The sequence below is a fragment of the Panthera onca genome, chromosome A2 (assembly GCF_046562875.1).
Source record: "Panthera onca isolate mPanOnc1 chromosome A2, mPanOnc1 haplotype 2, whole genome shotgun sequence".
NCBI lineage: Eukaryota > Metazoa > Chordata > Mammalia > Carnivora > Felidae > Panthera > Panthera onca.
Window position 1 is genome coordinate 156,267,438 of NC_138340.1, and position 24,335 is coordinate 156,291,772.

At 47.8% G+C, this 24,335-nt stretch overlaps 1 long non-coding RNA gene and 2 gene segments (V, D, J or C); all 3 read left to right on the plus strand.

Annotated features, from left to right (window-relative positions):
* The first annotated feature begins 2,129 nt into the window (after positions 1 to 2,129).
* Positions 2,130 to 10,236, plus strand: LOC132676573 (T cell receptor beta variable 3-1-like). The segment is given in 4 exon segments: positions 2,130 to 2,500; positions 2,618 to 6,570; positions 6,811 to 9,017; positions 9,137 to 10,236. Coding segments are annotated over 2 exon segments (660 nt in total).
* A 2,117-nt stretch (positions 10,237 to 12,353) lies between these two features.
* LOC132676158 (T cell receptor beta variable 4-2-like) lies at positions 12,354 to 13,453 on the plus strand. The segment is given in 2 exon segments: positions 12,354 to 12,673; positions 12,774 to 13,453. Coding segments are annotated over 2 exon segments (618 nt in total).
* A 1,579-nt stretch (positions 13,454 to 15,032) lies between these two features.
* Positions 15,033 to 17,555, plus strand: LOC132679623 (uncharacterized). The gene is made up of 2 exons (XR_009610253.3): positions 15,033 to 15,280; positions 15,386 to 17,555. It is a non-coding gene; the product is annotated as an uncharacterized LOC132679623 (long non-coding RNA).
* Positions 17,556 to 24,335: the final 6,780 nt, after the last annotated feature.

Here is a 24,335-nt window from a genome sequence, read left to right on the forward strand (position 1 = left end):
CAGGAGTAAGGACTGGAGGCAGCAGGTGGAGAGGAGGTTAATGTGCCCCTGTGACCTCTAGGAGGAGCTGTGACTTCACCAAAATTCCCGAGGCTGGTCTGGAAGAAGGAAGGGGAATGGGAAGGAGGCTTAAGAAGGAAGCAAATGCTCTGGCAGCAGGGTTTCCTCCTGGTTCTGCTTGGGACATGGTACCTGAACAGCCTAGATGCGAAAATCTAGTCCAGGCTGCACTTCTCCAACCTCAATAGCATCGCGTCTGCGGTCCCCGTGGCCCCTGTCCCTCAGGACCTTTTGTTACTCTCCAGTGCTTCCCTGTATGTGTGGGTGCCATGTTCGGGCTCGGCACCCCAAGTAGGCGAGATGCTTTCCGGGGGCACGGCTTGCAGCATATTTCTGTCATAACCTCATCAGCACCCACTGACGGTGCTTCCTACCCAGTTAGCATTAAATTCCTGTGTCTTAAAACGAGTGCAGCTGGCTCCAGGGAAAGGTTCTGGAAGCCAAGCAAGGTGGCCTCTGAGTTAAATCAGGATGGGGCTTGCGTGGGTTTCTCCTGGCTCCCTGAGAGGTGGTGGGGGCGGCGGGGGAGGGGGGGTACACCTGTCCAAGGGGAAGGGATGTGTGTTTGAGCGGAGGAGGTGCTGTTAAGCAGAAAGAGGAAGGAAAGACTCAGTTGTTCATTGGGGAGGGGAGGAAGCTACTGACAATGACAAAAAAAAGCAACTGCGAGAAACCTCCTCAAGGCAGAGGGGGGATGGGCCTTTCCTCCACCTAGGGACCTGCATCCAAACCCATGGTGGGGGGGCGAGGGGGGGGAGAGGAAACGTGAGCTGTAGAACCAACAGGGGCAGTGACCTCCCAAGCAAACCCTCTGTCAGGGCCACGGACACACATGCAGAAGACAGGAACCTGAGCAGAGAGTCACTGGGTCCCTTCCGTCAGACACTGCGATGAGCTGCCAGCCCCTCTGCTGTGTGGTCCTTTGTGTCCTCGGGGCAAGTGAGTCTGGGAACAGTTGGGACATCTCTGTCCTCGGGTTTCTAGCTTCTCTCATGGAGCTGCTTCCCAAGACGCTCTAAATTTGTTTTCTTGCTCCCACAGTCCCCGTGGACACTGTAGTTACCCAGACACCAAAACACCTGGTCGCAGCGACAGGGAGTAAGGGGACCCTGAAGTGCGAACAACATCTGGGACATAACGCTATGTACTGGTACAAACAGAGTGCTCAGAGGCCACCGAAGCTCATGTTTGCCTACAGCTATAAGGAACTCGCCGAAAATGACAGTGTCCCCAGTCGCTTCACACCCGAGTGCTCAGACAGCTCCCACCTGCACCTTCACGTGGCCGCCCTACAGCCAGAGGACTCCGCCGTGTACCTCTGTGCGAGCAGCGAGGACACAGCCCCGCACAGCCAACGGCTCCCCGTGCACAAACTTCCTGGGTGCAGCCGGGGAGCCGTGGGGGCGACCACGGCTCAGCTCGACATCTCCGGTGGGACCCCAGACAGACAGAAACCCCAGGCCACGACGTGCCGGTCGGTTCGCTGGATGCGGCAAGGCCCAGTTCCCTGCACAGACGCCCACAGCCTGTGGCCTGGCTCTGCCCGGGGCCAGACTGTGCCCGTGGCTGAGTGCGGGACGGAAAGGGTCCGCCTCCAGTTCCTCCGGTAGCTTCCGATCGATCGGCACGTGGCCCCGGGGACTCTTTCAGGAGACACGCTGCACTCTGGCCGCGGCGGCCCTGCCAAGCCTCCTGCCAACGCGTACCTTTCTCTGCCTGTTCCTTCCACCCAGGTGAGACCCTGGATCTCAGCCCTGGTCCCAGCTCCCGACGCGCTCCGAGCCCCTTTGCAGAACACCTGCTTGCCTCACCACAGGGCCCTGTCAGTCCCTACCACTGAGGATAGTGGCTCCCTCGTGAGGTTCGGATCGCTGTCCTCGAGGCCACTCTCTGCTGCACACCCGGGGACTCAGCTCTGCGCAGGCTCCTCTTCCTCTCGGGCTTTGACACTTTGAGGCTGGATTCTTTTTCCTTCTGTCCCTTTAATCCTAATTCTTCAGGTCTCCACATCCTGCGTTATCAGCCAGAGAGCCTGAGGCCCTGGATCGTTGCCCGCAACAGGCAGGAAGGGGAGAAGGCCCCCCAGCGTTTCAGAGCAGGACCGTATACTCGGGGTTGTCTGTGCTGAACCCCATATTTTCTGGCATCGCCCCTTGCAATGGCCCCAGTTCTGCACACGCCTTGGGACCCCAAGGGCTGAGCGGAGCCCTGTGTCCTGGGGAGTCCGATGCCCGCACTGACACAAAGGCTCCCTCCTCTCTCCTGTAGGGGGCGCTCCAGGGGGGAAGTGGGCGTTGCAGGAAATGTAATGCCTCAGTCAGACTGACTAGGAACCATGGGAGCTCAGAATTCTCCTCCTGTTTCTGATGCCCAGAAGCCTGTTCTAGGAGAGAACTCATTCCTTCCCAATCCCGTCATGGATTCCTGGCTCTTATGTTGGGTGAGTTTTAGTCTCTTGGAAGCAGGTGAATCTTTGGGAATTTCTCGTCTTGGATTTACCTGAGGCTCTTTCAAACCATTTCCTTATTCAATCTCTGGCTTCTTTCTCCTCCCTCAGGACGCACAGAACCTGAAGTCAGGGAGACCCCCAGCCACCAGGTCACAGAGATGGGGACGAGAGTAATCCTGAGACGTGACCCAATTTATGGGTTCTGTACATTGGTACAGACAGATCCTGGGACAGAAAGTGGAGTTTCTAGTTTTATTCTACAAGGATAATCTCTTGGAGAAGTCTGAAACAATCAAGGATCGATCCTCAGGTCAAAGGCCTGATGGATCATTCTCCACTCTGCGGATCCAGCCCACAGAGCTGGGAGATTCAGCCACGTACCTCTGTGCCAGCAGCTCAGCCACAGCCTTGCACAGACACCTCCAGCCTGCACACAAACCCTCATGTATCTGCCTCTTTTCCAGCTACCAGAATGCTTTTGCTGCCCAAGAAAGTCTGATTTGACTTGTTTTTTCAGCTGTTTCCAAATAGATATCTGAAATTTAATCACCAAAGTAGTTTATCTTTGGCAGGAATGGCCAGGGAGCATTTTTTGCCAAATTTTTATAGACACTACAGGGCTTGACTGTGGCCTCCAAAGATGGGAGCATTGTTGCCCAGGAAAAGACCATCACATGGCCTATGTCTTCTCTTCACTTCCTTTTGCATCTTGGATTTTGTTTTGTTTTAGTAGCTTAGAAAAAAACATTTTAACTCATAGAATCAGAAATGGTTATCGAGGAAGGGCTTTAGTATTTCCGTAAGAGTATAGAGGATTTCCAACAGTGAATCTTCAGAAGGACGTGCAGTTCAGCATAAGGGCCTGGACTGTCGAGTCTTTCCCAGTAAGTACTTGATGCGTTTGGGGAAATGCTGTTAACTCACATGAGAATGAGTTAAGAGAACAGTAACAATGGAGTCCACTATTGGGACAAGGCCAACAGAGGTCTAAACCAGTGAGAGAACCACCAGAATATAGCAGGACAGGGCAGGATCGAATTCGGCAGCAAAAATCAAGTAGCATCTAGAAGCAGAGCATGAATGAACTTGTCACCCTGAACTTGACATGGGGCATCCAGATTAACTTCCTGGGTTTTGAGTAAGATCTCAGTGTTCTTGAAGGCCTGGAGCAGGAAAGGCAGAGTGAAGACTTCAGTAGAAAAGAATGAATTTCCTCATAATAAGTCAGGATGAGCTCAAGCAATGAATAGAGGCGAGAAAAGTGTGAGCAGATCATATCAGTTATAAACACATGAAATATTCATTTACTCAAGTTATAGCCATGCCAGCACCACCATCTACAGGGTCTTCTACAGGGTCATCTACAGCACCACCATCTGCAGAATGACTTTCCTCCTGACATGAATCCCACCAACTTTGCAGACCAAAGGATCCCATTTTACAGCTAAGGAAATGAAATCATGGACCTGTAGTGGTGGGATCCATTCTTGTTTCCATGTCCTACGTCCTTCAGAAGCATCTTACCTTGTAGAAATGAAGAAAGGACCTAGTAAAGGTTTGGCTAAGGGGCTAGCTCAGATATAATACCCTCAAGCTGAGGAGATACTTTCTAGGATGTGGTATGACTTGTACAGAGGGCTGAGATATGGAACTATGTACTCAATCCATGAATCCAGAAGCCAAAGGGTGGGGGGAGGATGGGTATCCCTCTCATTACCACCCCCAGTGATCCAGCTGCAAATCCAGGCTTCTTTTCCCTGTATTTTTAGGGTCTTCTAGATAAAAAGTTCTGATTCTTTAAGACAGGGGTGCTTCCACCACAGGACATATGAACATAAACTATGACTGTACCTGGTCATTTGGGGCTCCTTTTGATGGAAGCCCAATAGGTAAGGATGGAGGTATTGATCTTGACTATCATGAGGTGACAGAGTTGCTCCTACATAATGGAAACAGGGAAAGGTTTACCTGGAATTCAGAGAACTAGTTCAAACATCTCTTGGTGCCTAAATTCCTGGTGATAATGACAGTTCTGCAATTGCAACCATTTTGGCCCGACAAAGTAAATGTACCTAAGGGACTCAAAACCCTCAGAGACGAATGTCTGGGTCACCCCACAAAACAAACATCTTAGACCACAGAAGTGCTAGGCAAAGTTGGAGAAAATCTAGAATTGGTGATAAGGGAGATAATAAATCTCAGTAATGGCTTTGTGTACAGTAAGAGCAGCAGTCCTATAGCCCTGACCCTGTATTTGTACAGATTGCAGCTGAACCCCACCTTGAAGACCTTATTATTTGGACTTGAAACAATGTAGGGTGTAGGCTATTTGAAATGCCTCGATTGTATCACCACCTATCTTCCTGGCTCCCCCCCTGATTCCAGCCACAACTATTTCATGCAGCTATTCCAAGCAGACATTGACCCCTTCATATGGATTGAACCTCCTCTTAAATATGGGCAGTGTATCTAGCTTTCTTCCTGAAGTGCTCTGTGGCTGTGGTTGAGACACATGAATGGCCTACTAGAAGCTTATACATGCACGACCCAGAAGTGTCAGGGTGTTAATGCTCTATGGGACAATCCTCCACCAATGGGGGGATGAGAACGAATAAATAAAGCTTTGTGTCTGTCTCAGACTCCCTAGAAAGTTCTAGATTGACGAGCAGCCATTTATCTATAATGATGGCCCAATTCATATACATATTTTTCATATTGTCCATCCTTTTTGTTTCTGTGCATGATTTGGCCTCGATATCTCCCTCTGGCTTATCTTCCACTTTTCCTATTCTTCCCAGCTGTATCTGTTCTGCTTTTAACCCCATATATTGAATTGTTAATCATAGGTATTTTGTATATTTTGTTTCTACAGTCTCCATTTAAATGTTTACTATAGTTTCCAGTTGTCCACTAAAATTCTCCATTTGTCATTCACTTTGTTGAATATATTATCGACAGTTATTTTAATATCAGTGTCTGACAACTCCCATCTGAATCATTTTGGCTCTGTTTCTTTTTTTTTTTTTTTTGTAATTTTTTTAATGTTTATGTAGTTTTGAGAGACAGAGAGAAACAGAGCACGAGTGGGGAAGGAGGAGAGAGACAGGGAGACACAGGATCCGAAGCAGGCTCCAGGCTCTGAGCTGTCAGCACAGAGCCCGATGTGGGGCTCCAACCTACGAACCATGAGATCATGACCTGAGCCGACAGCGGCGCTTAACCGACTGAGACACCCAGCCGCCCCTGTTTCTTTTTTTTTAAGTTCGTTTTATTTATTTTGAGAGAGAGAGAGATAGAGAGCAAGTGGGGGAGGGGCAGAGAGAGAGGGAGACAGAATCCTAAGCGGGCTCCATTCTGTCATCACAAAACCCAGTGGGGGCTCAAAATCACAAACCATGAGATCGTGACCTGAGCTGAAGCCAAGAGTCAGATGCTTAACCAACTTAGCCACCCAGGCACCCCTTGGGTCTTTTTCTTTTGTTGGTTTTCTCTTCTTGCTTTTGGCCATGTGATGTTGTTTCCTCACACAATAGATAATGTGTTTGAAAGCTAGATATTGTATATGAAAAACTATAGATATAATCTCAAGTACTGAATGGTATATTTTCCTGTAGAGAGGATTCCTTTTTGCTTAAGCTAGGATATATTGGAAGAGGCAAATCTTTTTTTTTTTTTTTTTAATTTTTAATGTTTATTTATTTTTGAGAGAGAGGGAGACAGACAAAGTGTGAACAAGGGAGGAGCAGAGAGAGGGAGACACAGAATCCGAAACAGGCTCTGAGCTGTCAGCACAGAGCCCGACGCCGGGCCCGAACTCACAAACGGTGAGATCATGACCTGAGCCGAAGTCAGACGCTCAACCGACTGAGCCACCCAGACGCCCCCAGATCTTCTTAATCTGGTTGATAATTGAGCTGGATTGAAGCTAAGCTTTAGTTTTTTTGATGGCTGTTCACTTTTGCTCCTAGTATGTGATGATTTAGGTTCCAAACTAAACGTCTGGAGTATTTTTACTTTATTAAAGTATAATTTGCATAACATAATATTTACCTGTTTCAAGTGTACAACTCAGTGACTTTATTTTTTTTTTTCAACTTTTTTTTTTTTTTTTTAATTTATTTTTGGGACAGAGAGAGACAGAGCATGAACGGGGGAGGGGCAGAGAGAGAGGGAGACACAGAATCGGAAACAGGCTCCAGGCTCCGAGCCATCAGCCCAGAGCCTGACGCGGGGCTCGAACTCACGGACCGTGAGATCGTGACCTGGCTGAAGTCGGACGCTTAACCGACTGCGCCACCCAGGCGCCCCTCAGTGACTTTAAATAAATTTATGCACTGGCCAACTATCACCATGAATCAGTTCTGAAGCGCTTCCATTGCCCCCAAATTTCCTTTGTCCTCATTTGCAGTCAATCCCCACTCCTACTTGAGGCCCCAAGGCCTCAGTCTTCACCGAGACCTTCTCTTAGGCAGTCCCTGAACACAGACATTGCTCCCCAGACCAGTAAGGTCATGTGATTCCTCCAAGCTTCTCCCTTCTCAGACTCCTCTTTCTTCTTAGCTTCTTAGCTGCTGATATTAAATTGGCAGTAACAGTCAGGGAAAAGTGATTTTTCAGATTATCCTTTCTCTCTGGGATGTTGATCTCTTATCCTTCTCCCTTCTTTCTTTTCTTTGCAAAGCTTCACTTGTAAGCTACAAGGTGCGATGAGGTAGGTGCTTGGGAACTGGGTGCATAAGCCTCACTAGCTCAGCAAACATCTAGGGGTGCTCTTGGTTAGTGTCATACAATCTTATCTTACGTTTTAATTAAAGTTTATTTATTTATTTATTTTGAGAGAGACAGAGACAGCACAAGTAGGGAAGGGGCAGAGAGGCAGAGAGAGAATCCCAAGCAGGCTTCGCCCTGCCGGCACAGAGCCCGATGTGGGGCTCAGACCCATGAAGCCACAAGATCATGACCTGAGCCGAAACCAAGAGTCAGACTCTTGACCAGCTGAGCCACCCAGGTGCCTCAGCATCATACAATTTTACAACTGGGAAAAGACCTGGAAATTATTTATTTCAGCTCATTGTTTTATAGATAGAGGAAATGGGAAGTCATGTGAAGGATAGTTTTTAACTGTGTTACTGCTGAATAGATTCCTAACTTCCATATGGCATAGATTTTTCTATCTCTAGTCTAGAGTAGTCTGTGAATTTCTTTTTGCTCCTATCAGAGTATAAGCATCATGCGAGGGAGCATATTGCCTTACTCGTGCTTTGCACTAAGTAGCCATTCAATGACTGCAAACAAACAAAACATGCTAAAAGTTCCAGGAAGGATGGTAGTTGTTTCTGTTTTGTTCACTACTGTTTCCCTGGTGCTTGTTCTGTGTTCAATGAAAAACAACAACAACAAAGGAACCACTTGTCTTGGAAGAAGTTTCACCACTAGTTGACAGTGTCGCCGGTTTGTGTGTGCATGCGTGCGTGCGCGTGCTGCCTCTGTGGCAGTCGTAGCTCCCTGCTCCAGTGCCTGGCCCTTGCTGATTTCGGTTTCTTAAGGGCTGGCTGGAGCCTGGTCCCGGAGGGCCCTGAGGTCTGAGAAGTGTGCTTTGCTGACCACTAGGAGGCGCTGTGGCTTTTCCAGAACCCTGAAGCGGGGGTGGGGCGGAAGGAGGGAAGGAATCAAGAGGGCAGTGGTTCTCACCAGGGCAATTTGGTGACTTTGGAGACATTTTGTTGTCCCAGCTGGGGCTGGGGAGTGCTACTGGCATGCAGTGGGTAGAGGCCAGTGCACAGGACAGCTCCCACAGCACAGAATTATACAGGGGCTGCTGAGCAAAAATCAGACATTCAAGGGAGCCAAGATTTGAGTGGGATCACCCTGAATTATTGTGAAGAAGATCCAGAGAAGAGAAACTAGCCAGACTCTGAGACCAGATCTGGAGGAGGGAAAAGGCAGGGAGGCAGAGAAACATCCTTTTTTAAAAATTATTTTTATTGTTTTAGAAAGAAAGAGCATGAGCAGAGGGACAGAGAGAGAGAAAGAGAGAGAGACAGAGAGAGACAGAGAATCTCAAACAGGCTCCATGTTCAGTGTGGAGCCCGAGTTAGGGCTCGATCCCACAACCCAGTTGGTTGAGTCTGGTGGTCTGATCCCAGACTCTGTTGCTTGAGTCTGATGCTCAACCAGCTAAGCCACCCAGGTGCCCCGGCAGAGAAAGATCCTTAAGGCAACATGCCTGCCCCATTCAAACTACCCCCAGAAATTCCAAACTCCTTTGAAAGGAGTAGGAATGAAAATGTCTTTGAAAGGAGTAGTGCAAGAAATGAAAAACGAAGAGAGCCCAAGAATGGGGAAGTCATTCTAGTCTGTGACATCACAGGCAGGGCACCAGGAAGGGTGTGGACAACTGCAGCCTGGCTCTTACCTCTGAGGACTGGAACCCCTGGTGGGTCTCCGCCTGTCTCCACCATGGGCTCCGGCCTCCTCTGCTGTGTGGTCCTCTGCCTCCTGGGAGCAGGTGAGTCCTCGGTCCAGGTGCTGTGATGCAGCTTTGAGTCTCTAAGCCTGTGTTCACCAGGTGTCCAGCAACAGCCTACCTCCTGGGACTTGTCTGAATTCTGCTTCTTTCCTTCTCAGCCCCCCTGGACACATCAGTTTCCCAGACTCCCAAATACCTCATCGCACAGATGGGAACTGAGAAGTTCCTACAATGTGAACAAAAGCTGAGCCATGATGCTATGTACTGGTATAAGCAGGATTCCAAGAAATTGCTGAAGATCATGTTTGCCTACAATAATAAGGAACTCATTCACAATGAAACAGTTCCAAGGCGTTTCTCACCTGAATCTCCTGACAAAGCTCGTTTAAACCTTCGTGTCAGCGCCCTGGAGACAGGTGACTCCGCCGTGTATCTCTGTGCCAGCAGCCAACACAGCGTTGCAGAGTCACTGCCTCCCTGTGCACAAACCCCCTGGCCCAGCCAGGAAGCTGCGGAAGGGGCTATGTCTTGACCCTGAGGCTCCATTCACCCCCGTGAGACCCCTAGACTGGAGTTTCCAGTCTGTAGTACAGGCTGCCCATACACCCGGTGAGGTTCTTCTTTATTTATGCCCACAGAAGTCTCCCAGAATTCTACTTATCAGCTAGAGCAGGGGTTTCCAGTAAATTCACGGAAGTACTCAGGATTTCAGAAACAAGAAGATCTTAACTGGTGGAAGAAGCCCTTCCTTGAATTTGTTTGCTGATACTTACTGTACAAACATTATGACCGAAAACACGCTATTCACTAAAATTGTCCCATGAGCAAAAGCCTAGAGGAAAGTGGGGCGAAGACAAACGTTTCTAAGACCACAGGAAACTTCAGATTATTAATGAGTGCACTGGTGAATAGAAAAATATTTGGAGAAGCATGAAAGTTCATGGCAATAGGTAAACTAGAGAGAAAGAAAGACAATATAGAATAGAAACTCTGGATTGCTTATGTTCTCCTAAACACCCACAGGGGTAGGCTTGTGCACTACAGACTCCTCCTCCAGGAGGGCTGACCGGGGCGATTCTTCCCAAGTCTGACCGAGTAGCATCTTGAAGATTCCTCCAGAATAGGCAGTACCCAGGTGGCAGAGGACATTGAACATTGAAAGGACTTTCTACACAAATCTGTATGCGGTAGCTAGTTGTTGGCCCTACCTTAAGCGAGATAACATGAGCAAATTTGTATTTGGTACAGCACTGGTACCAGTATGGATCAGAAGAGAGATGTTTCGGGGAGGAAATAAACAACTCGGAGACTTTGAAAATATTCTACATGATGCGGCACCTGTGTGGCTCAGTCGGTTAAGTGTCCCACTTTGGCTCAGGTCATGATCTCATGGCTGGTGAGTTCGAGCCCCACGTCAGGTTCTGTGCTGACAGCTCAGAGCCTGGAGCCTGCTTCACATTCTGTGTTTCCCTCTCTCTCTGCCCCTCCTCCACTCACACTCTGTGTCTCTCTCTTTCTCTTAAAAATAAATAAACATTAAAAAAATAAAATATTCTACCTGAAAGATTATAGACAATACAGAAGAGAAGCTCTGGCTTATGTTATGATCTCCTGAAGAACATTAGATTTCAATCTTTCAGTTTCTAATGTAGGATTTGCTAGGATCTATTTCAGTTTTGCCCTCCCTGGTAGGGAGCCCCAGCATGCGGTCATTATTACTAGAGGCTGGCCTTTCAGCGGACTCCATGGGCATCACAGAACATCCACCAGTGTCTCTTATCTTACCTGGGTCTGAATGCCAATGTCATCCAGCTGAGTGCCTTCTGAAATCTCTGCTCAGCTCTCCAGCCTACTACATGTCCTCTGCTCAGCCTTCTGGAGTCCCACCCTGAGCATACACATAAGGAAGTAGACAAGAAAAAAAAGGATTTCCTTACACTCAGCCTTGGGGTTCCTTTTCAGTACTCTGTGCCCCAATCCAAGCTGTCTTGGGATCAGTTATGTCTTTTCTCTAGATCTTCAAGCAACATACACTATTCTACGTTATACAGATAACGTTTATTTGAATTTCCTTACACGTTTACCATTCTACTTCTTCACTGCAACTCAGATTTGCTTTACATCATTTTCCTCCTTCAGGCACATCCCTAATTCAGGTACCCGAAACTCCCCTTTCACCCACCCCTTGCTTTGGGAAATGCTTATGTTCGCTTTTGTTCTCTGGGCAACCCCGCCTTTCTCTTCCACCTATTGTTCCAGGTTTCAGTTTAAATTCTACTGTCTTTTGTAATCCTTGGAAGTTTACTTATTGGGAGCCAAACAATCCCAAGTTTTTGCGGTTTCATTGTAGAGGAGTGTCTTCTTGCTACAGTGGATGTCCAGCGTAAGAAATACAACAGTAGCAATGCCAGCCTTTGAACTAAGTTTAATTTTAGGTTCTTGCCTAAGAATGGAATATCTCCACCTGTAGTGAATTAGAGGCCCCTCATATACGTAACCTGTTCAGGAGGAGAATATCCAACGCCTTTGCTTAAACTCTCACCCATACTACCCTTACATTTTTTGTTTTATGGGCCACCCGGAAAGTCTGATAGACTTTATTCCGCTAGAAAAATGAGTAGGAATTGAATGTCCTAGGTATGCGGATGAACGGCAACGTTGCCAACACTTTTTGTTGTTTCAGAGGCATCTTTCGTCTTCACACTTCCGTGGATCTGGTGTCATCACAGCCCCAACCCCTCCAGCTCCCCATCTGTGGAATGAGGGATAGGGCGCCCTCTGCGGCGCCGCCACTGGGCTGGTTCGAAGCCCGCAATCTGGGAAATGTGCTGCCTTGGCCACAAGGAGGCGCTGTGGCGCCATTGAAACTGAGGCGGGGGTGAAGGGAAGGGATGGGATTGAAGGGAGGGAAGGGGTCAGGAGGAAAAGAGTGAATTGGGGCTCCATCCTTGAGTCATTTGGGAGCATCAGTTGAAGGTCCCTCAAAGATACTAAACTAAAATCATTTTCAAATTGATTTCCCTTCATCCTGCACAGGATGCCTTCTGTTGTTCTCGTTGAGCATCCTGTTTGCTCTCAGCCCAGCCAAGCTTTGTACCCTCAGTGCTGGGACAGAGGATGGCTGCTCCCTCGTCCTCCCCCCCCCCCCCCCCCCCCGCCAGTGTGTGACTCTTGGCTGGCATCCAGTCCTGCCTTTTTAGTGGTGGGCACTGGGCCCAAACGGAACCACAGCCCTCCTATTTCCCTCCTCCCTGAGGTGGGCAAAAGGGCTCCATGGGGCTTAGACACTGAGGGAAGCATCTGCATGACTGAGCGGAGAAGGAAGGAGATCTCTTGAAGCGGAAACGGTCTGTTGCCGAGTGGGGTCTTGGAAGGAAGCTGGATAGAGAGAGAGCCTAAAAACGAGGATGGAAGCTAATAGCAGGGGAGCATCTGTCAGAGGAATAGCGCATCCCAGTCCATTCAAATCCACCTTCTGCCAGAATCTGTACAAGGACAAGGTGTGAAGCTGGAGGAAGAAACACCCCCCTGGGTCTGGGACGGTGACATCACAGGCCAACCACCAACCAAGGCCAAGGAGACCAGAGCCTGGCTCCCTGCCCAGGACACCTAGTTACATGGTGCTCACCTTGGCCCTGACTCCACCATGGGCTTCAGGCTGCTCTGCTGTGTGGCTCTCTGTCTCCTGGAAGCAGGTGAGTCTTGGGTCCCGATGGGCAGCCCCTGTATCCCATGCGAAGTCCCAAGGGCTGCAGCAATACTCTCTGTGTGAATTCTGCCCCTTTCTTCCAACAGTCCCCGGGGACACTGCAGTTACCCAGACACCAAAACACCTGGTCGCAGCGACAGGGAGTAAGGGGACCCTGAAGTGCGAACAACATCTGGGACATAACGCTATGTACTGGTACAAACAGAGTGCTCAGAGGCCACCGAAGCTCATGTTTGCCTACAACTATAAGGAACTCGCCGAAAATGACAGTGTCCCCAGTCGCTTCACACCCGAGTGCTCAGACAGCTCCCACCTGCACCTTCACGTGGCCGCCCTACAGCCAGAGGACTCCGCCGTGTACCTCTGTGCAAGCAGCAAGGACACAGCCCGGCACAGCCAACGGCTCCCCGTGCACAAACTTCCTGGGTGCAGCCGGGGAGCCGTGGGGGCGACCACGGCTCAGCTCGACATCTCCGGTGGGACCCCAGACAGACAGAAACCCCAGGCCACGACGTGCCGGTCGGTTCGCTGGATGCGGCAAGGCCCAGTTCCCTGCACAGACGCCCACAGCCTGTGGCCTGGCTCTGCCCGGGGCCAGACTGTGCCCGCGGCTGAGTGCGGGACGGAAAGGGTCCGCCTCCAGTTCCTCCGGTAGCTTCCGATCGATCGGCACGTGGCCCCGGGGACTCTTTCAGGAGACACGCTGCACTCTGGCCGCGGCGGCCCTGCCAAGCCTCCTGCCAACGCGTACCTTTCTCTGCCTGTTCCTTCCACCCAGGTGAGACCCTGGATCTCAGCCCTGGTCCCAGCTCCCGACGCGCTCCGAGCCCCTTTGCAGAACACCTGCTTGCCTCACCACAGGGCCCTGTCAGTCCCTACCACTGAGGATAGTGGCTCCCTCGTGAGGTTCGGATCGCTGTCCTCAAGGCCACTCTCTGCTGCACACCCAGGGACTCAGCTCTGCGCAGGCTCCTCTTCCTCTCGGGGTTTCACACTTTGAAGCTGGATTCTTTTTCCTTCTGTCTCTTTAATCCTAATTCTTCAGGTCTCCACATCCTGCGTTATCAGCCAGAGAGCCTGATGGCCCTGGATCGTTGCCCGCAACAGGCAGGAAGGGGAGAAGGCCCCCCAGCGTTTCAGAGCAGGACCGTATACTCGGGGTTGTCTGTGCTGAACCCCATATTTTCTGGCATCGCCCCTTGCAATGGCCCCAGTTCTGCACACACCTTGGGACCCCAAGGGCTGAGCGGAGCCCTGTGTCCTGGGGAGTCCAATGCCCGCACTGACACAAAGGCTCCCTCCTCTCTCCTGTAGGGGGCAGTGAGGACCCCTGAGCAAAGTTTCAGACCAAAAAAACCACGTGCCGGTTCAACTAATGTGGCAACTCTCCTATCAAAGCACATCCTTAGACTGTGGGGTTTCTTTTACCTGAATGCAACTCTTCCCTGTCAACTGGTTGAAAGAGATTATCACCTCTGGATTCGGTATTTTTTAAGGACTGTTTTATCATGAAATAAAACTAGCCTGCTGTAAAGTGCATTGTTTGGTTTAAGGTTTGACAGGGATCCTCTAAACAAACACTGTGTCCCCACAAATCATGCCCTACAGAGGACCAGAGGAGAAGAACGGGGTCCTCACGGGCGGTGTCTTGCTCCGGACCCGGCAGGCCCACGGTTTCTGAGCTGTGGTCCTCAGGAACCAAGGGGTCCCTGAGTCATCGCTGTCGACACTCAGGGTCAGCACTGAGCTTTGGGGAATCGGAGAAGGGGCTTCCAGGTGAGGTCCCGGCGCCAAAGCCAGCTGCAAAGGGAAGGAGGAGACCAGCCTTTGGGAAATGGGTTCGAGACATAAGTGTGTGTGTGTCTTCGCCCGTTCTTTTATTCTGTAACCCAGCTGTCCTTCTCCGATTTCTCTTTTCTTCTCACTCAAGCCTCGACCTGGAGCTTCAGATCTGCAGAGACACCTGCTCTAAACCACACAGGCAGCAAACGGGCCTCCGCTGCCACCAGCTCAGAGCCAGTGGACAATGGGTTGGGCACTTAGTGTCCTCGTCCGTCCTCCTTCCCTTGCGCTGAAATGTCCTGTCAGGTTTCAGGTCTCTCCTCCTCACGTGGGCTCCTCTCCACACTGACGCTCCCAGGTTGTTTCTTTTTTTTGGTCCCTTTATTCCCAGCGTTAAGTCGTCAGGCTCCGAAGTGCGAGTCACAGAGTCGACGCGCCTCCGGACTGTGGCTGCGATGTGGCCGCGGGGAGGAGAGCGGGTCCTGCCGGACCCTTGGCCTGGTGCCCTGAGGCCCTTACTCTCGGAGGGTCCCTCTGCAGCTGCCATATTCCAGTAGAGCGTAAAGGCCAGGGGCTGAGCCCCGGGGCATCGCGTATGGGCGGCGGGGGGCACTAGGGCTTCCCACTCCCTCCTGCAGGGGTGCTCCTGAACCTGCGGGTGCCACCCAACACTGTGACATCACAGGGTCTCCTTCCTGGGCTACTAACGTCCAGATGCCCAAAGGGGAGAGGCCTCCCCTCCCCCTGCCCCCTGCCACAGGCAGCAGGATCTTCCGCTGGGTGACTTTTGATCACCTACTCCTGGGAGCAGGTGTGTCCTGAGAGTGTGGGGGACATTCCTTTCCCACCCCCTTTATCTAAGACCGGTTCCAAACTTCTGCCTCATTCTCTTTCTGGCCTCTGTCTCCACCCACAGGGCACAAGAACCCAGAAGTCACCCAAAGCCCTAGGTGCTACATCCCAGAGATGAGACAGAGCATGGCTCTGCAGTGTGAGCCCGTCTCTGGTCACTTGTACCGCCTGTCGTACCGACAGAGCCTGGAAAGCGGAGCGGAGTTACTGATTTCCATCTGTAACAAGCTTCCTTCAGAGAAGACAGGCTTTGTGAAGAACTGATTCTCAGCTGAGACTCCTGACAGATCGTACTTGCTCCAAAGACCCTGGCAGAGCAGCTGAGAGACCCAGCCATGCACCCCTGCCCCAGCAGCTCATCCATGGCTTTGCAGGTGCTTCCTGCCCTTGCCCGGAACTCGAGGCTGCTCTGCCCCCAGGCTTTCCCGCAGCCCTTCCTGCCCACAGGGGCGGGGGGCCAGGCTGCAGCGTCTTCCCAGGAGCAGAGGTCAGAAGCTAACTTTAATTTGCAGAATAGAAAATTTGCACGGGGATATCCGGGGCTGTGGTATTAAGGAAATATTGTCAGGTGCCACGGAATGTGGCTGTGGACCCCAACCAAGGGTGGGACAAGTATGGCCAAGTGAGCGACCAGATGAGGCTACAGAGGAACCTGTAAAGGACTGACTTTTCAGAAGCTAAGACCCGAGGGTTCTTGAACAAGCAGCAGGAGGGATGATGTAGGGGACACTTTATGAGGCAGATACTATATTTCTTGGGAATAAGGCAGATAGACTTAAGTTTTCAATTAGATAAATCAGCATTAGCGTTCAAGGCTAGTTGCATTTATCATATTGGTTATACACCTATTTATTTATTCATTTACTAATTCATTCGTTTATTCTTTTTTAAAGTTTTTTATTTATTTGGAGAGAGAGAGTGTGTGAGATCAGGGAGGGGCAGAGAGAGAGAGAGAGAGAGAGAGAATCCCAAGCAGGTCCCGCACTGTCAGTGCTGAGCTGGATGCAGGGCTCGAACCCACGAATTGTGAGATCATGACCTGAGCAGAAATCAACAGCCAGACATTTAACTGAGCCACCCAGGTGCCCCCATTCATTTATTCTTTAAACAGACAATATCCTACCCCAAGATACGGAAAGTATAGTTAATGCGCTGCAGGGACCCCATGGGCATTAGAGGAGGAATGAGTCACAGGGCCGTATATGAATCAGGGCTCAGCCTTCCCTAGGCAGCAAACTCTCCTTCACGCCATGAAGCAGCCAAGTCCTCTAGAAAGGGTGCTGGGGCTGCGAAGACAGAAACGCCATGGAGAGAACATGCAAAATGAAGAGGAGAACTGTAGGAGGGGGAGCCAGAGAAATGGTCCTGGGAACAGTGGCCATGGTCCCCCAGGGAATTTTGCTGGGGGACTTCCCTGGCAGGATGGCCCTGAGGACACTGTCCCTTATTCCCTGAGGAACCACTAAGGGCTGAGCACAAGGGCACCAGGGAAGACACCCTGCACCAGTGGTTACAAAAGCAGAGCACAGGGCAGCAGATGGTATCTTGTGGCAAACACCCCATCTCCCCCAGTCCTGACCCCCGGAAGCAGCAGACAAGGCCAGTTTTCCTGGTATCTGAGAAGAAATGCAAGTCCCTGATGCAACTCAGCAGATGGAAATCTTCAGGAGTCAACCCTGGTTGGGTTCAGCCTCAGATGGAAGGTGATTCAGGAACAATAAGCAGTAAATCTTGGGGCTCCCTAGGGACTTGCAGGCAATCAAGCCAGGCACACACTTGCACTTCAACATTGGTAGGTTAATGCCCAGAAGTGGTGCCTTTTGGATATGCACGAATATGTGTTCTTCCTTTTTTAAGGACAGTTTAGGGAGTTCTGTGAACATCTGATAACATGTAGATTTCACAAGTAATTTTAGAAAGAATTCTGTTTGGAAGAATGATTCAAAAATATATTAATGGTTGTTGACACTGGATCGCGGGATACATCTTTTATTACATGAAGTGAAATGCATAATATAAATGTTAGTTATATACATTTTGTCAAATGGAAAAACTAGCAACACCACCCCAAGATGCAGACTTGTCATCACCTCTTGGTCTCAGTCCTCTTGCAGTCAATACCCATTCTACAGGTAATCAATCACTGCTCCATGCCTATCATCATAGATCAGATGTGCTTGTTCTTGAACTCGTATAAATGGAATCGTACGCTCTTTTGCGACCAGCATCTTTCACCTAACACGTGCTTTTGTTATTCATCCTTATCGTTATGTGTGTTAGTAAATCATTCTTTTTTTATTCTATGTATTTTTTTATTGTGTGACCCTGCCACAATCTGTATATCTACTTACATGTTGATGGACCCATGGGTTGTTTCTAGATTTGGGTTATTGCATTCTGGTACGAGACTTTGGTGTGGACATATACTTTTTATTTTCTGTTGGCTAAATACCCAGGAGTGAGATTGCTGGATTATATGGTAAGTACTCATTTCACTTTATCAAAAGGGGCCACACCGTTTTCCCACATGGCGATACCATTTAGCCTTCTCGTCGGAAATGTGAGTTCCATTTGCTTCCCTTGTTCGCACTGGGCAAAAAAGTAGAACGTGGGGAAGAAGCCAATACAGTCATTCAAAGGAGTTGGAGTCAGTACTACATTCTGCTGGGAAATACCACACAGGAAACAGGGAGGGCTCCGGGGACAATGAGAATATGGGATCCAGGGAATTTACTGGAAACCTTCCTGGCACAGCTGACAATATAAACACTTTCAGTTTATTGAAAGAAGGCACTGTGGTTCCAATGGGACACAGAAGATGCAGGAAGGCAGAAAGAGCAGAGGATGACTGGGAAAGGGGGTTAGAAAGGCTTTGTAATTTGTCAGGCGGATTAATTACTTAAGCCGCTACAAGAATACGAGTGCTGAAAAATAAAATTCAACCCAAGTGAATTTGAAGATCTAACTGGCTTTATTAAGCAGTTAATGCATGGGGCAGCATCCCATTGAGCAAGTAGGGCGATGCTCCGAGGAGTTGTACAAAATCTAAGGTTGTTCTAGAAGGAAGGGTGGGGAAAGGAAGTTATTAGCAAAAGAAAGGAGAGTGGTGTGAGTTCAGGGTACTTTCTTTTTTCTTTCTTCTTCTTTTTTTTTTTTTTTTAATTTTAATTCCAGTGTAGTTAACATACAGTGTTATATTTCTCTCAGGTATACAGTATAGTGATTCAACAGTTCTATCCACTTCTCAGTGCTCATCAAAATAAGCGGACTCTTCCTCCGAGATTCACCTGTTTCACCCGTCCCCCCACCCACCTCCCCTCCGGCAACCATCAGTTTGTTTTCTATAGTTAACAGTCTGTTTCTTGCTTTGCCTTTCTCTCTCTTTTTTTTCCCCTATACTCATTTGTTTTGTTTCTTAGATTCCACATATGAGTGAGGTCATATGGTATTTGTCTTTCTCTGACTGGCTTATCTTGCTTAGCATTATACTCTCTAGATTCATCCATGTTGTTGCAAATGGCAAGATTTCATTCTGTTTTATGGCTCATATTCCAGTGTGTGTGTGTGTGTGTGTGTGTGTGTGTGTGCGCACACACCATTTCTTCTTTATCCATTCATCTATCAATGGACACTCGGGCTGCTTCCATAATTTTGCTATTATAAATAATGCTGCGATAAACATAGAGATGCATGTATTCCTTCGAGTTAGTGTTCTGCAAAGTGAAGGAAACAACCAACAAAACTAAAAGACAAACTACTGAAGGCAAGAAGATATTTGCACATGACCTCCCTGGTAAAGGGTCGGTATCACAAATATATAAAGACCTTATATAACTCAACACCAAAAAATCAAATAATCCAATTAAAAATGGGCAAAAGACAGGACACCTTTGGGTGGCAAGGGAAGACAGAGTTTTTATCATGCAGATGACCTCCTTCTCAGGGATCAGGACATTTCAGAGACTGTTAAAGATCACATTCCTGGGACAGGTTGAAACTGTAGTTAAGTCTTCGTTTGCTGTCCAGGGACAAATGGCTCCATTTGGGGCTTGTTTCCCTTTATAACAGGAATATAGCTTTCTGTAGGAGGTGGGGAGTCTCTCAAAACTGGAGGACAGTGAGGGAGTTCGAAGGAGCATACTGGATCCCCAGGGGACGTGTACACAGAGGAGTAATAACCTCAAAGAAAAATCAGAGAGGGGCGCCTGGGTGGCTCAGTCGGTTGAGCGCCGACTTCGGCTCAGGTCACGATCTCGCGGCCCGTGAGTTCGAGCCCCGCATCGGGCCCCTGTGCTGACAGCTCAGAGCCCGGAGCCTGTTTCAATTCTGTGTCTCCCTCTCTCTCTGACCCTCCCCCATTCATGCTCTGTCTCTCTCTGTCTCAAAAATAAATAAACGTTAAAAAAAAATTAAAAAAAAAAAAAAAGAAAAAAAAAGAAAAATCAGAGAAACTAGGGTGTGAACCTGTCCCCTGAACCCAGTTCCACTGGGCAATGCCCTATTGTAGAAATAAGAAAGAAATGAAGAATGAGCCAAATGAGATTCTGGACCTAAAAAACCTGTAGGAAGATTGGCATCCCAGGAAGACCCGGCTATCGGCTGGTGAAGAGGCTCAGAGTGCTAGCTTTTCCCTGAGAACGCCAGAGCATTGAGCTGGAGAATAGTCCCTCACTCCCTGACCTGCCATGGCTACCAGGTTTCTCAGTTTTGTGGACTTTTATCTCTTGGGAGCAGATGAGTCCAGGAAATAGAAGCACACTCCTGATGTGGGCTTTTCAATTCCAGATCCTGGGCATTTCCTTCATTTGTACAACTGTCGCTTCCCTGTCTCTATCTTAGTTTAGTTATCCTCTGATGGAACCCGCGGATGCTCAGATACCAAGATCCTTATCATAGAGATGGAAGAGAAGCTGACCTTTGAATGTTCTTAACAAATGAAACATTTTTCAAAGTACTGATATCAACAAGACTGTGGACTGAACTCCAAGTCTGATTCATTAGTCAGATAGTGTTGACCTTATGGTCAAAACAGATGTGCGGGAAGGGGTACATGTCTCAAAAAGATACGGAGAATTCCCCCTTGACTCTCGAGTCAACCAGCACCCACCAGACCTCTCTGTACTTCCGTGCTCGTCTGTGATTCCACAAGACTGCACTGTCATAGCCACTCAGCTCAGAAAGAGCAGGTGGCCTCTCGCTCGTGAGGCCCCCGCCCTACACAGAAGGAAGCCCAGAAGCCCTTTCTGGCCCCCTCTCACCCACCAGCTGCAAATTTTAAACAAGCCCCTGTTGAATTTCAGTTGGTGCTCTTTACTTCTTGTAGAATCACACTCCAGGTGAGCTGTGGGGTGACCAGGGGCTAGCATGTGACCTGCGCTCGCTTCATGAAGACTTGTCCCCAAGGCATAATCTGATTCACCGGATCCTTACTTACAGACTGTAGCAAGACCCAAGCTAGAATCGTGTTTTTCTGATGTCCAGTTCATGTGAGGAAAGACTGTCTAGTTTTCAAAAAGGTACAGAGTGGATTTTATAGATGAAGTCTACCTGCCAAAATTTTGGAGACCAATATTGACTTGACTTGAGGTTTGAAAAATAGTATGCTTAAAATAACAGCAGCAGTAAAAATAAAAGAGAACCTCACTATGCATTCCCATTAATTTCAAAAATTCAAGAACATCATACCTATTCGTGCGGATAATGTTAAAGGATAATATTGAAGGATAATATTAGTGTGGATAATAGTAAGTAAACAAGACAGAAAATAACAAGTGTTGATGAGGTGGTAAAGATACGGGAACCCTTTTGCATTGCTGATGGAAGATAAAAGAGTGCGCTGTTTTGGAATAGCTGTGGAAAATAGTATGACAGTTCCTCAAAAATTGAAACATAAAATTACCACATGACGCAGCAATTCTACTTCTGGATATATTCCCCAAAGAAGCGAAAGCAGGGATTTGAACAGATCTCAACACACCAATGTTCATGGCAACGTTATTTCCGATTGCCAAAAGGTGGAAACAACCCATCCAATCAACAGATAAATTGATAACATAATGTGATATACACATGAAATGGAATATTCTTCAGACTTAAAGTGGAATGAAATTCTGACCCATGCCACAACATGGGTGAACATTGAGCACATTATGGTCAGTGACATAAACCAGTCACAAAAGGACACATAGTGTATGATTCCACTTATGAGGTATCTGGGGGGGGGTGGTAGGGGTCAGATTCATAGAGACAGAAGGTACAATGGCGGGTCCTGACCCAGAGTGGGGGAGGGGTGGGAGTTAGTGTTTAATGGATACAAAGTTTCAATTGGGGGAGATGAAAAATTTCTAGGGAGGGATGGTGGGGACAGCTGTGCATCAATGTCAACATAGTTAATGCCACTGAGCTGTAGACTTGAAAATGGTAAGTTTTATGGTATATATATTTTATCGCCACAATAAAAGTAAAAAACACTGTAAATTAAAAGTTAGAAACATGTATCATGCACGTAGAAGAACTGGATACCCTGGAAAGCCTTGGAAGGGGTGGTCTCGATTAAGGATGGGACGGAAGTGGTGAAAATCAGTGTTCTGCCTCACGTGATTCCTTTGTAGCCCTCCCCAAATCTTCATCACTTCTACTAAACTCTCCAATGTTTGATGTTCATGATTTTGTTGAAGGAATAAAAAAGACCTCTGCTTTATAGTCAAGGTTAGAGAAGAAAACAGTCGTCCATGGGAATGGTCAGAAATCTCGGGAAGGATTTTGGATTTCTATAGCTTTTAGAAGCCCTAGGCAATTTATAAGCTCTAGGAAATTCCACCTAGTTTTTCCAGAAGAGAGAATTTCCCAGGTCTTATCTGGATTATAAATGTATTAGCCAAAATCTTATTTTTATAAAAACAGGAAAAAAAACCCAACCCTGATGATGAGTCATTACTTTAGGAAAATAATATTAGTTCCTATTGGACAAAAACTCTCAGTGTTTATATGAGGCATTCGTTTCTCTTAGAGCATCAGGTAACATGAACATTCTTCCCCATAATAAAACACTTGGGCATGCTGATGTAAAATATGCGAGGTATGCTGCTGTTAAGACCTCCAATAAGTTGGCCCTATGTGTTCTTATGTGCTAACATCTTTTACATTCCTGTTTATTTTGCACATCTTCATATTTGTCATGCTTGTTTTAAATTCTTGATTCATATGGTTTAATAATTCACTTTCTGGGGCTATATATTGTCCAGTTGGTTATCTTTCTTTTGGAGACCAGCCCAAAATGGCTTCAGTCCTTCCAGAATATTCACTTGGTTTTTGGATAGTCTCTAGTATTTCTATTTGCCTTGTGCCCCACAAGGTTCCTCTGGGGGGGGGGGGGGGGAAGGCAGGAGATGATGCCAGTTTGCAATACTAGAAGGATCCAGAAGCCAATGCTTCATATTTCATATATCTTTAGAATATCAGCTGGGCTTCTCTTGTCTGAAATATAATGGCTATGTATCATAGGGTCTCTGGCATCTCTGAAGCAATCTTATATATTCTGTTTGGTTTTTATTTATAATTAAGAATTGATTGGCGGGGCGCCTGGGTGGCTCAGTTGGTTAAGCGTCCAACTTCAGCTCAGGTCACGATCTCACAGTTTGTGAGTTCGGGCCCCGCATCAGGCTCTGTGTTGACAGCTCAGAGCCTGGAGCCTGCTTAGGATTTTGTGTCTCCCTCTCTCTCTGCTCCTCTCCCACTCTCTCTCTCTCTCCTCTCTCTCGCAAAAATAAATAAACATTAGAATAAAAAAAAAGAATTGATTGACAATCCAGGAATTTTATCTAATTGAATAAAAACATGCCAGGTATTCCTTAAAGCAGAAAATATATTTTCTTAGTGTGGTTTATACCAATAGTTTATATTTCTATGTATTGGTGTGGAAATTTCTCCCTTTGTACCGTCAGAAATTCCAGAAGACGCATCAGCTGCTCTGATAAAAGGTTTTAATGAGTTTCATGTGCACAAAATTCATAAAAAGCGTTCAGTTAAAGAACATTGCCATCTGGGCTTGAGATAATTTTATCTGGTTTATATCCATGGAGATTCACTCTGGCTGGGATTTTCCGCCTCTGGGTGGCATCTGAGAAGGGGTCCCTGGTCATAGCTCATTGGCACTGGAGCTGGTGACCGTCAGTGCCAGATGCAGCTGCACCAAGGATCTCGTCTCAGTGGCACCTGACATGGTGCTTTGCCATGGATTTAGAAAGTCAAGAAATAGATTAGAATAGTCCATAGACTATTGGACTATTGGACTAGTTCAATAGATTAGTCCATATTCACTTTATACATTATACTATTCTTTTAAAAATGTGTTCTTATTTATTTATTTTTTTTGAGAGAGATATCACAAGTGAGCAGTGGAGGGGCAGAGAAAGGGAGAGAGAATCCCAAGCAGGCTCCGTGCTGCCAGCACAGAGCCCAATGTGGGGCTCAAACTCACGAACCGTGAGATCGTGACTTGAGCGGAAATCGAGAGTCAGCCACTTAACCGACTGAGCCACCCAGGCACCTCTACAAATTGCACTATTTAAAATTTAGCAACACTTGGGGCACCTGGGTGGCTCAGTCGGTGAAGCGTCTGACTTCAGCTCAGGTCATGACCTCACGGTTTGTAAGTGCCAGCCCCAAATCTGGCTCTGTGCTGACAGCTCAGAGCCTGAAATCTTCACATTCTGTGTCTCCCTCTCTCTCTGCCTCTCGCCCACTCCTGCTCTGTCTCTCTCTCTCTCTCTCTCTCTCTCTCAAAAATAAACATTTAAAAATAAATAAACAAACAAATACATAAATAAATAAAATTTAGCAACACTTAGGTCAAATGTAAATGTTTAAAGAAATTTATGCTGGCAGTGAACTAAGAAAGTAGCAAGTAGATGGATGTTAACTGGTTTAGGAATTAAACTTTCTCAGATTCTGTTTTCCCAAATTCCTGTTTATTTATTTATATTTTACTGTACATTAATCCAGACTGGCTTGCT